Here is a 14,496-nt window from a genome sequence, read left to right as displayed (position 1 = left end):
TGCCACTCTAATAAAAGCATTATTTCAAAGTCTAGACAAGCCGCTGGCTTGCTGCATATCAAAGACATGTATAGGTATATAAAAGTGTGCTTGGGCGCAAACAATTTAATTTTCGCCACAAATAACACGGCGTGTACTTCGCAACATTGTAACATTGCGCATACGCCTCATTAAACCAGCGAACTGGCCAAAAATAAACAGGCGCTGACAATGAATAGCAAAAAAAAAAAAAAAAAAAAAAAAAATGAGCAACAGCCATGCAATAAATTTAACAGAACGAAAAAAAGAGCAACAGCTCGAAGAGTCCTAAACAAAGTGGCGGCAGTCATAAAAATCTCTTTAAATAAACTCCACATAGACACGCACACACATACACACACTCACCCACACATCCACAGACTGTGAAAGCCGCGAAGCTGATTATAAACATTGGATAAGGGGAAAGGTGGTGGCTCTCAATCGTGGAGAGCTGCTACGAACGGGTTCGTGGGCTGCTGCGCCCACGTGTCTGCATCGTCTGTCATCAACAAACTGTAAAATAGCCTCAAGCCAGATAAAAATCAATTAATTACGCGTGCATGCGGTGGCTGTGCCAGCTACCCTTAGCCTCGCCCTGTAGGGCTGCACTGAAGCGATGCATCGGAGCACAGTTGCAAATGCACACGCATACCTGCACACACACTCACGCACTCACGCACTCACACACGCACAAACTGACAACATTGTAATTGTGTTACGATTACCCAACGAACATCACGCGCCAAACGCGGCAAATTGCATTTGCATATTAGCGTCAGAGAGGAGTCGGCCAAGCGGAGGAACGGAAACGAAAATAGGGTTTAGTGCCCCGGGGGGCAATGGGGCCTCGACGCTGTGTGCGTTAGACGCGATTTAGGGCCAAACGCTGCTCTCCTGACAATTTGCATTGGACATTTCATTTTAAATGTTTGCCGCCGTTCATAATCCGGCGTAATTGCCAGCCAGGTGGCCAGGTGGCCAGGTGGCCAGCTAGGACTGCAGCAGTGCGATGCGACTGCATCTGCATTTTGACCTCACAAACACAAGCACACGCACACACACACACACGCATACACACACTTGTATGTTTGTATTCATGGGATGGCTGACTCGGCTTATGGCTGGCATTTGGCCAAGTGGCAAATACGATAATTAAATTAAATTGCTGCCACAAGCAGCACAAACAAATCAAATGGCAATTCATCATTCGAGGACATTGCGGATACATATATGTGACCTGGACAGCAGATTGTACGTTTGTTGCTCTTATCATTGTTATAAACTGTTTTTAAATTAATGACACACACACGCACACACACACGCACTATTTGTTGATGTCACAAAAATGAGCAACTGATGTGCTGTGCTCTCAATTTATTTTTAAATATGCAAATGCCCAATAAAAGAGAAATAAAGTAAATTCGTGTATTCCTTGATTTATTGTCTTCATTGAGTGCACGCTGCGTATGTGTAACATTTATGTCATTTAAAAGAATGCTAACTCTAATACTTAAAATAAATATATAAATGGAATTCTGATTTAAATTCCAAATAGAGTGAACTGGAAACCAATATCAGGAATTTGTCTTTTCGAGTTCTCGATACTTTATGCACCTGAACTATGCGCATTAATCAATTGCAATTGCATTAAATTCCTTCAACTAATTGGTAAAAGCAATTAGACTAATGAACATTTAATTACATGCAAATTATTAACGACGTCATCAATTTTTCACAAGCATTGGCAAATAGTTCTAAACAAATTAAATTTCACCCACAGAACAATGCCATGAAATCTGTTATCTTTATTTGATATTCTCTTTATGCTAATGCTCATTGAAATGCCACATGAATTGCAGCAAGAGTGAAATTATAATGATTTTATTATTATTATTATTATAATTATTTTGCCACTAATAATTGCTGGCCAAAAGGCCAAATCGAGCGGATGACCATTTGCATATTTGAAATGAAAATAGCAAATGCAATTTAACAATATTGCCATTGACCGCAACTTAATTAAAATGTTGCATATGCCTCATGTAGTCAAAGCGCTTTCGAGTGCCCTGTGTCAATAACAATTAATTCAAATAACACCAAAATTATTTGAACTATGTGTGCACAGCAATGTGATTACACACAATAACAAGTATCCTCAATTAATTGTCGCTGAGGGGCTCAGCAACAGCAACAGCAATAGTAGCAACAATTGCTATTCGAGAGGGCATGAAACCAAATTTGATTATTAATTTTGACTGGCTGAAAATTTGCATAAATTAGTTTTAGCTAGACGAACGAGCAGCTGTCGCTGTGTGTGTGCGAGCCCCAGTTTAATTATTTATAAATCACATTTTGACTGCCAGAATGCGGCGGCAGCAACAACAACTACAACAGCAACAATATCAACAGCCGCGTTCATTGGCGAGCGTCGAGCAAAGCATTTAAATAGAGGCGGAGCCACTAAAAGCGCAGACAGAAGAACCGTTCTCCCCCTCGTCTGTCTCTCTCTCTCTCTCTCTCTCTCTATCTCTGTTTCACAATTTTTCATATTTGACTGCTTCCTCCCTCACTCTCTTTCTCTCTGTCGCTCTCACGCTGCTTCTGCTTGGCAGATCGTTGCTTTTGGGTGGGCGTGAGCTAGCACATTTCAGCTGCTAAACACCGGGCAATTAGCAAATCAACAGCAGTTGACAGACATCCCGAGGCAATGCGGGCATCTTTTGAGCTATTTTGCTCAAAGCGATTTTTTGGCGCACACACACACACACATCTATACACATTTAAATGGTAGGCCGCAAATCTTTAGATCTTTGAAGTGACTAGCTGCAGGCAGCTAAGAGGCTGGCTAAGAGACTTACAAGAGATAGACAAACCGGCTCATTCGAGAGCCACGTGGATCGCAATTCGACTCAGCATTTTGACAATCGACACAATAAGCAAATTAAAAGTCGCGAGCGCTAGGCATAAAAACGAAGAACGGCCACCGAAAGGCCATAGCAGGTCGGATTCACTCTAACCAACACCCAAATAGTATTGGCCGTCTCGTTCCGCGATTAGCCATAAACTTAATTTATGCCAGCTGGAAATTTTTGGTTCGTTTGGCTAAACTTAAAAATTTTAAAACCGCAACGCATAAAATTTGAACAGCAAAACGGCCATTTAACAAAAGTGCTCCCTATAAAAATACCTAATGGGGCGTATCGTAAAACTTAAGAAATATCCATAAAAATGATACAAGCTGACATATTTGATATAATATATACAGATACACAGATGCAGATACTTTCATGTAGATTTTGTCATTTGAGATGAGCAACTACTACATGACAGTATCTGTATCTCTGTATCTGTGTATATGTATCTGTGTACATATATATTTGTATTTGTATCTGTATCTCTGTATCTGAATCTCTGTATCTGTATCTGTGTATTTGTATCTGTGTATTTGTATCTGTATCTTTGCATCTGTATCTTGGTATCTATATCTTTGTATCTGTATCTTTGTATCTGTATCTTTGTATATGTATCTTTGTATCTGTATATTTGTATCTATATCTTTGTGTCTGTATCTTTGTATTTGTATCTGTGTCTTTGTATCTGTATCTTTGTATCTGTATATTTGTGTCTGTGTCTTTGTATCTATATCTTTGTATCTGTATCTTTGTATCTGTATCTTTGTATCTGTATCTTTGTATCTATATCTTTGTATCTGTATCTTTATATTTGTATCTTTGTATTTGCATCTGTGTCTTTGTATCTGTATCTTTGTATCTGTATCTTTGTATATGTATCTTTGTATCTGTATATTTGTGTCTGTGTCTTTGTATCTGTGTCTTTGTATCTGTGTCTTTGTATCTGTATCTTTGTATCTGTATATTTGTGTCTGTGTCTTTGTATCTGTGTCTTTGTATCTGTATCTTTGTATCTGTATCTTTATATTTGTATCTTTGTATTTGTATCTGTGTCTTTGTATCTGTATCTTTGTATCTGTATATTTGTGTCTGTGTCTTTGTATCTGTATCTTTGTATCTGTATCTTTATATTTGTACCTGTATATTTGTATCTGTATCTTTGTATCTGTATCTTTGTATCTGTATCTGTATATTTGTGTCTGTGTCTTTGTATCTGTGTCTTTGTATCTGTATCTTTGTATCTGTATCTTTGTATCTGTATATTTGTGTCTGTGTCTTTGTATCTGTGTCTTTGTATCTGTATCTTTGTATCTGTATCTTTATATTTGTATCTTTGTATTTGTATCTGTGTCTTTGTATCTGTATCTTTGTATCTGTATATTTGTGTCTGTGTCTTTGTATCTGTATATTTGTGTCTGTGTCTTTGTATCTGTGTCTTTGTATCTGTATCTTTGTATTTGTATCTGTGTCTTTGTATCTGTATCTTTGTATCTGTATATTTGTGTCTGTGTCTTTGTATCTGTGTCTTTGTATCTGTATCTTTGTATCTGTATCTTTATATTTGTACCTGTATATTTGTATCTGTATCTTTGTATCTGTATCTTTGTATATGTATCTTTGTATCTGTATCTGTATCTGTGTATCTATATCTTTGTATCTGTATCTTTGTATCTGTATCTTTGTATATGTATCTTTGTATCTGTATCTGTATTTGTATCTGTAACTTTGTGTCTGTATCTGTATCTGTATCTACTGTAACATTTGTTTAACATTCACGCCAAATATCAGTTTAAGGGGTATCTCTAAGTCGCCTTTGCCACTGTGCTGCATTCCTATTTGCATTGCGGTCGCTTTTTAATTTCACACATGACTTCAAATCAGAAACAGTTTCCGCTTTTGTGACTGGCTGCAATTAAAATTCATTTAGCTGCAGTCCACAATACGGATACGAAACAAAAGTTGTGTGAATATGAGCGTTTTTCTTTCCTTTTTTCTGCTAAAGTCAATATTTATTCAATTGTTTTGCTATGCAGCAGTGCAGTTTGGCTTTGAAATATCAAATGAGCACTACAGATAATAATGGCAAAACAAACAGCTACGGCAGCAGCAACAACAAGACTCTGTATAATTATTACACATTGCACATAAAATATGTTGCATAAAATGGTATTAACTGCAATTTGGTCAGCATTTTCGTTCATTAGCAACAGCCGCTGCCCAAAATACATAATGCGATAAATTGTTAGGGCGGCCGACCTGGGGGGTGCGGGTGGTGGTCGGTTTGTGCGAAAGCGGACCAATGCTGCAGCATGCTGTGCAGGAAGTGCGGGCTCTGTGCCTCTGAGACAGCCAGGGGGCATTTGGCATTGTTGTTGCCATTACGCATTTTGGCAGCAGTTGCATTTAAGTCTATTTAATTAATAATTGCAAAATAAATCGAGTCAAATACACCCATGCACGCACAAGCACGCACGCACGCACAAGCACGCACGCACGCACACATGCAGCTGTTTAGATGTATGGGGTAAGCATAATTTTAAACAAGTAACATGAGATGATGATATATGCGTATCCTACAAACAGTTACTCGTCCTTCTTAAAAGATGCCTGTAAGATTGCCGTTACACTTTATTGGATAGGCTTTAGATTTTTCTAGATAATCATAGCTTTCTCATATCTAAAAGATAATCTTCTGAATCTCATAATATTATTATGTGTTATTATATCTAGCAGTTTTCTCTAAACAGGGTTTAATAGAATTCTCGAAAGATTCTTTTACTAGTCATATTATAATTTTCTCTTATCATTAGCATTATCTTAACATCGATATAGCTGTTCGTTTAAGAATCTGTAGAGTTTAATGAGTTTCTCAAAAGATTCATGTACTTGCCTTATTATAAATTTCTCATAGCATTCTCTCATTATCGTAACGTCATGTGAATACATATGAAACATCTCATAGAGTGCTTATAAGATTCTCATAGGTCAATTATAATAGCATTAGTAATATTTCAAAAATAATCTTACTTCCTAGCAGTAGATAAAATTATCGTAGAATTCAGATTTTCATAAAAGCTTTTATAGACTTTATTCCGTATTTATTCTTATTCTTCAGTCTTTGTTTTTCTCAATTTTCATGTCCAATTTCTTATAGCTAATTGAATGTTATTGTTTAATTTTGCGATGAGAAAGTTGAGTAACGACTTTTTGATAGTGTTTTTTTTTTTTTTATGTCCGTAAGCAACACCTATTCAACTTTACAGTTCTACATAGCCGCCATACAACTTGTACAGGGTATACTGACAGCCAACGCAGTGATTATGTTATTAATTAGTAATGTCATTGCAATGCGCATATTTGCATGGAACAAAGTGATTTACGGCACCGGCAATATGCGAGTACACAGATGGGGATATGGAAGTCGAGGTGAGGCCTGCATTAAGGCTATGTTTGGCTTCATTTGTCTGTTTGTTCTAGCTACATATTTGATTTCGATGCCAGTTACACAATTGCCATTGGGCTCATAGTTGTTGTTGTTCTTCTTTGGTTGAAATTGACAGCATGATCCACATTAAGCAGAGAAAGTGAGATTTATCTTCAAGCAATTTGCAATAGAATCAATATATTTACTTGCTCCATAATAGATTCAACTAAACTCTACTAAGCGAAAGATAATAATAATAATAAATTAGCTAATCAGGCGAAGCCGCAAGCAATTATCATAACTTTTTTTACGCGAAACACGAACTAACAAAATATGCTAAATTACACATAAAAACATAATTTGTTCAGAGCAGCAAAAAGAAAATGTTGAATTTTTCTTGGCACGCAAAAGCAAAACAAAATTGTGGTGCAAAGTAGTCGTTAGCATTTCAGCATGAGGGGCGAGCGCGCCAAATTCTTTCCCTGAGCAATTTAGCTTCTCATTGTTGGATCATAATTATACCGTCACTAAACGGCGCACTGCGGGCATATCAGGCTGCACATACTTACATTTTCAATTGTCATTGAAGCAAGGGTCAAACTTTTAATTTGAAGGGCTTGGCAAAATATATATATTGATAATGGATATTGATACATTAGTCTGCACACTTTATTAGCTTATGAAAGTACTATGGGCATTGCGAGGTGCGGGTATTTCTCTGCCGTTCATCGTCTGTAATTCAGCTATTCCTTGCGGAACGCTGGTTTGTGATTATTTTTAAAAAGTAAGCACCAAATGCGTTATGAAAATTAATTATACTAGCACACACACACACATACACACATACTCACGTAGACAAGCAGCTTGCGTGCCAATAAAAATCGCAGCAGTTTTGAAACTATTAAAGGAACGGTATTGAAGCTTTGTGGAAATAGTTAATATAAAATAAAACAAAAAAAGTTTCCTGTAATTTAATAACTCTGAAAAGTTATTAAAATTATTAATCAGCTAAAACAGCCTATCTTTCTCTCTCTCTTACTCTCATTTAAGGCAGTCTTTTAAATAGATGATTTTTTCACAATAAATTCGTTAGGATATCAAATAAATTTCGGAAGATATTCATGTTCAAGGAATTAGATTGGTATAACTCTATTTTGTAATTCCAGTTCAGAAAGTCTTAAAGCTTTACATACATAATACATATATGCTTACTAAATCCTGTTTATCTGCCGAGAAGGACGACTTCACTTATCTGAAGATGGCTGGCAGTTGGTTATCCCACTTCTCCCAAATTCCTTAAGCTCCCCTTTTCAAATGGCCATCATACAAGGCACATTTAAATGTCAATAAATCATAAACGACAACACGTTAGGGAGAAAGAAAGCAAGAGAAAGAAAGAGAGCGAGGGTGGACAGAGAGAGGGAGAGGTAAACTTTTTACTTTAGACGCCCAAGATTTGTTTTGTATTTTTAGAAATTGATGTAGGTAATGCTGTAGTGGTATATTTATGTGAAGCTCAAAATGGGGATCATAACAAACATAAAAAGAAAAAAAAATCAAAATCAAGAACAAAATTGTTATTTATGATTTGGATTTTTGGTTGGATTATGCCAAGGAAATTAATCAGCAAAATGTATGCAATAAAAAATGCCACACGCAATTAAAATGAACGCAATGGCTAAATTAGGCCAGACACACATTAAAAAATAATCAAATAATTAAATGTAAGTAGTGCGCGGCATGTGCCCAGCTGAATAGGAAAGCAAGTGTGGCCGAGAGATGCCCGCATAAATATATACATATTTATAAGTATATATATGTAGGTATGGCCCATTAAAGTAGCCCATTTTATGTACAAAAATGATGCTTTGGATGGCCATTAAAATTGCTCATAAGGTAAACACGGCGCTGTTTTATTGTTTATTAACGAATTAATGCACAGGCAAAGACACGGGCATTGGGCACCGGGCACCGGCCACCAAAGACCGGGCATTGGGCTTGTTGGATGAGTAATTGATCGATTGTATATAGGCAAAGTGTAATTACGAGCGGATCGAGCTAACGTACTGCCAGCCATAAAAGATAGATAGAGACCATTGGCAGCGCTCATAATCCATCTTCATCGATAAAACAAACAATTTGCGCACACATCAATCCATCGACAAGTACATTTCATTGATGTGCATCTATTTTGGGAGCGTACTCGAAATTCGAAATATTTGGCAATCAATTAATTGATTTTCAATATGGGAAATTATTTCATGCATTTTCAATTTCTATTTGTATACTTGAGCGTTTCCTCTACTAAGTGGAAAAAAATGGTTTATTTTCTTTCTCATTTTTTTTTTCTCTCTCCTGTTTTTCTTCTTCTTCTTTTTGTTCATGTTAATTTCATCATTTTTACGGTACGCCGGCAAAATGAGCATGTCATATGACGGCATCTGTCTTTGGCGCTTATTTTTGCTTCATATTCCTAGTCTGAGTGTGTGTGTGCATGTGCGTGTGTGCGTGTGTGTGTGCAGACATGCCGCTGAAATACTAATTATGTGCGCGATTTAAATAGATTTTTCATTTATTTAGCTAGGCCATCATTTTGGATGAAATGGAAATAAGAAGCAAATGTTTTATGTTGCGCCATTGACGCTGCCCGCCGCAGCATCCTCCCCCTCCCTACCCGCCTTCCATCCGTTGCCCTGTGCAACATAAAACACTACACACACTCGCACACTCGCACACAGTGAACACTGAATGGGCATACTTTGCCACTGGCAGTGGATGATAGGCGGATTCTGCATTTTGACAGGCCCACATCATTTCAACGTTTGCTTGTTTGGAACTGTAGCTGACGTAGCGGAAGTGTTTGCGAGTGGAAAATGCGATACATAATTTTTAATTATTTGTTTTACGCACACTAATAAGGGCAAATGAGGCATAAACATTGCCTAATTATAGCTAACTGACTCCAGCAACTCGAGCCGACTGACTCATAAGTAGTCCAAAAGTTCTTCACTGAATCGCATAATGGACCCTACAAGTATAAGCATGCGAGATGCTAAAGACTTCTCATCTGAATCATAGGAAAATTATAACAAACATAAATAATTTACTTTATGCATTTGCCACTCTATTGGGTATAGTAATCTTTAAACAATCTTACTTACATATATCAGGGCACTACTTTGTATTGTTTGCTTATTTCTTTCTATCGTTCGCCATATAAAGTGTACTACTAGGGGTCTACTACTAGGGGTGTGGCAATTTGGGATATACTAAATCTGGTATCTGAGGAATGCATTGACAACCCGAAATCTATCTATTTATACCCATTGGAGGTCTGGCGATCTTCTCAAATTTGAGAGCAAGAAATCTAATAATTTGACAATTTACATACTGTTGCTTTATTGACGACCTAAGAATATAATTTTTACGCCGTTTTTCAGAGCATTGCATTTAGAAAGTATCCTATTCCACAATTTTGAAACGAACTCTAGACTGCTACTCAGAATTCCAGAACTGTATCTAAGCTGTGTATTCTATAGCTTTGCAATTGGAAAATCCAAAAATAAAAAACATACATTTTATATGCATTTTGGGGGCGCGGCAAACAGGAAGAACGTGTACCTTGCTAAGACTTATAGTTAGAGCTGCCAAATGGAAAAAATTTCTTCCTGATTCCTTTACCAAAAAAGACAACCGTTAACCAACATTAAAAAAACATTACTTGTTTTCTTATTATATTCATTTGTTTCCTGATTCATCTTTCGGATCCCTGTTATCTTAAGCATAATATTTTTATATGTAAAAAAAAAAAAAAAAACATCCAACACAAATAATGTAAATAAATAATCTTTGGGATTTCTATAAATTCCCTTTATTAAGAAAATTTCCATTTTCGTTTATTTCCAGGTAAAAATTTGGTTTCAAAACCGACGCACAAAATGGAAAAAACAGGACAATGTCACAAACAACGAGGCTGCCGAGCATAAATCGTCCAGGCCCACATCCACAGAACAGCAATCCAAAGGCAACAACAACAACAACAGCAACACTGGCTCTGTTGATGATGGCGGCTGTCAACCTACGTCCATCACGGCTAGCAATATGGAGGCTACACCAAAGAAGGCGTCCAATGGTCAAGGGGATAAATCACGCGGCAATAGCACTAACAACAACAACAGCAATAACAACAACAGCAACATCAACAGCAACAGCAGCACATTAACACCAACTAAAAGCGGCAGCGGTAATAATGAAAACAAATTGCAAACAAAGCATGCGACGACCAAAATTAAAAAGCAATTGAATGCATTGCTGGAGAAGACCGCAAAAGCCGCAAACAGCCCAGCAGTAGGCAATGTAGCTAATGCTAGCGCTAATGCCAGCGATTCCACACCGATTGCTGGCAATAACAACAACAACAACAACAGCAGCAGCAAATCAGCTGAGAAACGCAATGCGAACAGCAACAACAACAACAACAATAGCATTGGTGAGACCTTTCACCACCATCGGCTGCACCAGCATGCCATACCGCTGACTGTGGAGCCGGCGGCGCCATTGGAGCAGACTGAGAAGCTGGAAATCAAACTGGAGGAGTCTCCGGCGTTGAGTTTGCAGCGAGCGGCGGTTGCTGCTGCAGCTGCCCAGGAAAATGGAAGCAGCTCACCCTCGAAGGCATTGCTGGCTGAAATGGACTTTGAGAGCAAGCTGGCCGCCTCCAAGATATCGATTGCCCTGGCTATGGCCAATACGAAGCTGCAGGGCGGCGACGTACAGGAAGCAGCCGAAATGAACGAAAGTGAATCGGAGGACGAGGAGACGGCCAGTGAGCCGGGCACATCCACCGAGGCACAAGATTCCCAGGATCATGATGTGCAAATGGGTTAGGCCGAAAAAAAGCCAAAGCCCCCCGCAATCCCCCACATTTCACGCCTAGCCAGTCAAATTAACTCGTGCCAAAAAGAAAAAAAAATATTGTCGAATATTGCTCAAGCACACGGCCAGCTCTCAGCCAAGATTCGTTTCTATTTAGCAATGATCACTTGATGTCTGTTGTCTGTGTGTGCGTGTGTGTATGTGTGCTTGTTAGTTGTAGGCATTTACACATATTTATGTAATTTATTGAATGTATGTATGCGTTAGATTTAAGTATAGGCTTTGTAAATGTTGCCATTAGAATCGCATTTAAATGTTTAATGTGCAGTTTAAAAAATACAACATAAAATAAATGCAAAATACTATTATAATTGTAATTTGAACTTTCGAAAATTTCATGTGATAAAGTATACGAAAGAGTTAGAAGAGCGACAGGAGAGAGAGAGAGAGAGAGAGAGCGCGCACTCGCTTCATTAACAGCAAAAACAACAACAATTGGTGAATTCATGTTAATTACAAATTTAATTTAACTATACTAACTATTAACTACAAGTGTTTAAGCAAAACCAGTCCTAAGTGTAAATCGCTACTAAATATACATATATATAAATTATAGATGGAAAATATAAAAAATACCTACATGTTTATTGTGAGTCTTTGTACAAACAAAACAAAAAAGAAAAAAGGAAACAAAACAAACAACAACAAAAAAAAACCGAATCTATGACGAGCCTATCAGCAGCCGTTACAAATTTTAAATTCAAAGAATAAAATAAACAATTCAGCAAATTAAATCAACTTTCTTTTTATGGCCGTTGGCCGCGATGGCTTTGGCACATTGACCACGCCCTCGGCGGTAATCAAGAACTCGGTAAATGCATTTGGGGTTTCGGGCGAGTAGACGATCTCCAGCTTTCGCACGGTGAGCAGCTGATCCCCCTGCTTGTACTGCTTGGGCACCTTGGAGATGCGCATGCGGGTGCGGCTCAGATTGGCCCATTGCAATCCCAGACAAGGCACATCCTCCATGCGCGTCTCACCCGTCTCCTCTGTGGCAGTCATTTGGTTGGAGCACACCACAGCACAGTCGTACTTATCCGCATAGCTGAGCAACGCGTGCACCATCCGGCGCATATCCCGGGCACGCTTATCGAAGTCGGTGTACAAGCGAAAGATGGCTGCCACGGAGTCAATTACGATCAGGCCAATGCTGTGCTCCTGCAACAGTTGTGGCAGGCGATTGCTAATGCAATCGAGAAGTGGTTCCTGCAACGTAAAGGATGGCAGATGAAGTTGCTTAAATCTGTTTCAAATGTCTTACGCTTTCGTACTGATGCTCGATAAAGATGTTGCCCAAAAAGTTCAGCTTCTCTGCCGGATAGCGTGCCTCAAATGCTTTACTGATTTGCAGTAGACGACGTGACGGAAACGCATCCTCGGTGCAGATGAATGCCACGCCTTTGCCCAAGCCGCCAAGCGTTGTGGGCAACTGCACGCTTAGCGACAGCTGCAACAGTACCTGAGATTTACCCACACCCGAGTTGCCACAGATTTCAGTTATGCCACGAATCGAAACTCCGCCGCCCGTGCACTGATCAAGTGCAGCACAGCCAAAGGTCACACGGGACCACTTCAAGCGAGCGGGTATTTTAAATAGGGAGTCCGCTGAGAGAGTTATAGCATATCTTTAAAAGTGATAACAATAGGCCTGCCGTCAGTTACCTGACACGGGCGTTTGTTCCAGCCATTTGGCAGCTGCCTCCTTCAGAATGCGCACATCCTCCGGAGTGCAGCTATGAACACAAGAATCCAAGTCACAAGTGCGTGTGTCCATAAACCTAATGCGAGGCGTTGTTAATATTGCTTCGGGCGTCAGCACGTTGACTAGATGGGATCATTAACGGATATCACTTTGAGCTAAATTGTATATGAGATCTTACCCCGCTCTGCAATCTCCTGCAGATGCTTGGGCAACTGCTCTAAAAAGTTCGCCATGTTTTAAGGAAACCCGTGAAGTTGTGTGCTGGCATTTAGATTGGGTGCCTTGCGTGTGACCCCGTGAAGTGAGGTGTTTCAACACCTATTAAATTGTCACCTTGGTAGCGAATAATTATTGATTCAACAAAAAACTTATCCACACAGAATTTGTAAACTGCGGCAGTTCATCATAGGAGGAAGAAGTGCAAGGAGATTTCAGTGCTATAACAATTAAAAATTGACTAAAAATATGCATAGGCATCTCTCTCACGAAACCAAAGAGAAGGCCATCTAAAATAAGCAATATATCAGACACTAATTGTTGTATGTTTTACATAATTCCTTCATTTTTAATCATTTAATTTGCACAAACTTCAGATAAACACACAAACACGATCGATAATTCGATAGTTCTAGAGCAACACTGCCCGATCGCTTGCGCCTGATGGAATTTGGATGTTATTGTTGTTGTTAGAGCGAGCACTTGTAGAAGCAATTAATTAACTTTTAATAAGATACTAAAGATGCACTCTAATGGGGACGTGGTTTCGACAGCTCGGCCAGAGCTCTAGCCTCAGCCTCGGCACTACGCTTCTTCTCTTCGGCCAATTTGGCATCACGAACGGCCTTCTGTTGAGCTTCGATTTCGCGCACCTTCGCCTCCTTCTTGGAGAGTCGGCTTTGGTGAGCAGCGCCATAGGCAATACCCACAACCAGCAAGGACCATCTTCCGAGCTTGATAAGCGGCGAGACACGAACTGGAGCCTGAGACATAGCTGGTTAGTTATGTAATGTGAAGACCAATAGCTGCAAGGAAAACGAATGTGTCAGTTCTTTGTTTGATACCAACTATATATTAAGTTGTACATAATGCATACGATAAGTAATAAATCACAGAATCTACTAAATAAAATTATATTTACCAATGATTATGCGAATTCAAGTCTACTACAATAGTAGTATAACCTTAAAGCAGCTGTCAGACTGACAAAAACACAATCGATATGCAAAATATCGATATTTCCAGTACTGTAAAATTCTTTATTTTTGCTTAAATTTAAAAAACAAATATATTCAAAAGTATGTGTTTAAGATTATACAATTCACAATAAAATTCGTTTTAGAAATAAAATATAAATCTAGTATCGTATAAATATAATATAGCTTTACTGAGCCAACTACAACTATTTTTATCATGTATTTGTAAATACTTGTATTTTGTATTTTAAATACTTGTAAAATATATGAAAATTCTTATATCTAAATGCTCTTTTTTATAAACATTATATG

General features: G+C 38.4%; 3 protein-coding genes across 5 annotated transcripts in view; 1 reads left to right on the top strand and 2 right to left on the bottom strand.

The window, feature by feature from the left end:
• Positions 1-11,606, top strand: part of LOC6573879 (putative uncharacterized protein DDB_G0277255) — a 42,806-nt gene extending 31,200 nt beyond the window's left edge. For all 3 annotated transcript variants that reach the window (XM_044007523.1, XM_032728023.2, XM_044007525.1), the window contains exon 4: positions 10,261-11,606. In XM_044007523.1, coding sequence (XP_043863458.1) covers positions 10,261-11,241 — 981 coding nt within the window. In that variant the 3' untranslated portion in view covers positions 11,242-11,606. The remainder of the gene's footprint in view (positions 1-10,260) is intronic.
• A 126-nt stretch (positions 11,607-11,732) lies between these two features.
• On the bottom strand, positions 11,733-13,430 carry LOC6573880 (DNA repair protein XRCC3). The gene is made up of 4 exons (XM_001999903.4): positions 13,170-13,430; positions 12,952-13,113; positions 12,551-12,894; positions 11,733-12,495 (listed from the first exon to the last, which is right to left on the bottom strand). Exons 1-4 carry the CDS (start codon positions 13,222-13,224, stop codon positions 12,019-12,021), a joined length of 1,038 nt encoding a protein of 345 aa, XP_001999939.2. The 5' UTR covers positions 13,225-13,430; the 3' UTR covers positions 11,733-12,018.
• A 101-nt stretch (positions 13,431-13,531) lies between these two features.
• Positions 13,532-14,240, bottom strand: LOC6573881 (ATP synthase subunit e, mitochondrial). Its single transcript, XM_001999904.4, has 2 exons — positions 14,130-14,240; positions 13,532-14,013 (listed from the first exon to the last, which is right to left on the bottom strand). Exon 2 carries the CDS (start codon positions 13,978-13,980, stop codon positions 13,738-13,740), a length of 243 nt encoding a protein of 80 aa, XP_001999940.1. The 5' UTR covers positions 13,981-14,013; positions 14,130-14,240; the 3' UTR covers positions 13,532-13,737.
• Positions 14,241-14,496: the final 256 nt, after the last annotated feature.

The sequence above is a fragment of the Drosophila mojavensis genome, unplaced genomic scaffold (assembly GCF_018153725.1).
Source record: "Drosophila mojavensis isolate 15081-1352.22 unplaced genomic scaffold, ASM1815372v1 contig_16, whole genome shotgun sequence".
Lineage (NCBI taxonomy): Eukaryota > Metazoa > Arthropoda > Insecta > Diptera > Drosophilidae > Drosophila > Drosophila mojavensis.
The sequence above is the reverse complement of the archived record's forward strand: the minus strand, read 5'-3'. Positions and strand labels throughout refer to the sequence as shown.

What these genes read in the sequence shown, in the direction of transcription:
- LOC6573880 (XM_001999903.4), bottom strand. Translation starts at nt 13,224, where the DNA reads ATGGCGAACTTTTTAGAGCAGTTGCCCAAGCATCTGCAGGAGATTGCA. An exon ending in GCAGGAGATTGCAGAGCGGG is followed by an intron (nt 13,114 to 13,169) that starts GTAAGATCTCAT and finishes GATCCCATCTAG; the next exon opens with TCAACGTGCTGACGCCCGAA. An exon ending in GGAACAAACGCCCGTGTCAG is followed by an intron (nt 12,895 to 12,951) that starts GTAACTGACGGC and finishes TAACTCTCTCAG; the next exon opens with CGGACTCCCTATTTAAAATA.
- LOC6573881 (XM_001999904.4), bottom strand. Translation starts at nt 13,980, where the DNA reads ATGTCTCAGGCTCCAGTTCGTGTCTCGCCGCTTATCAAGCTCGGAAGA.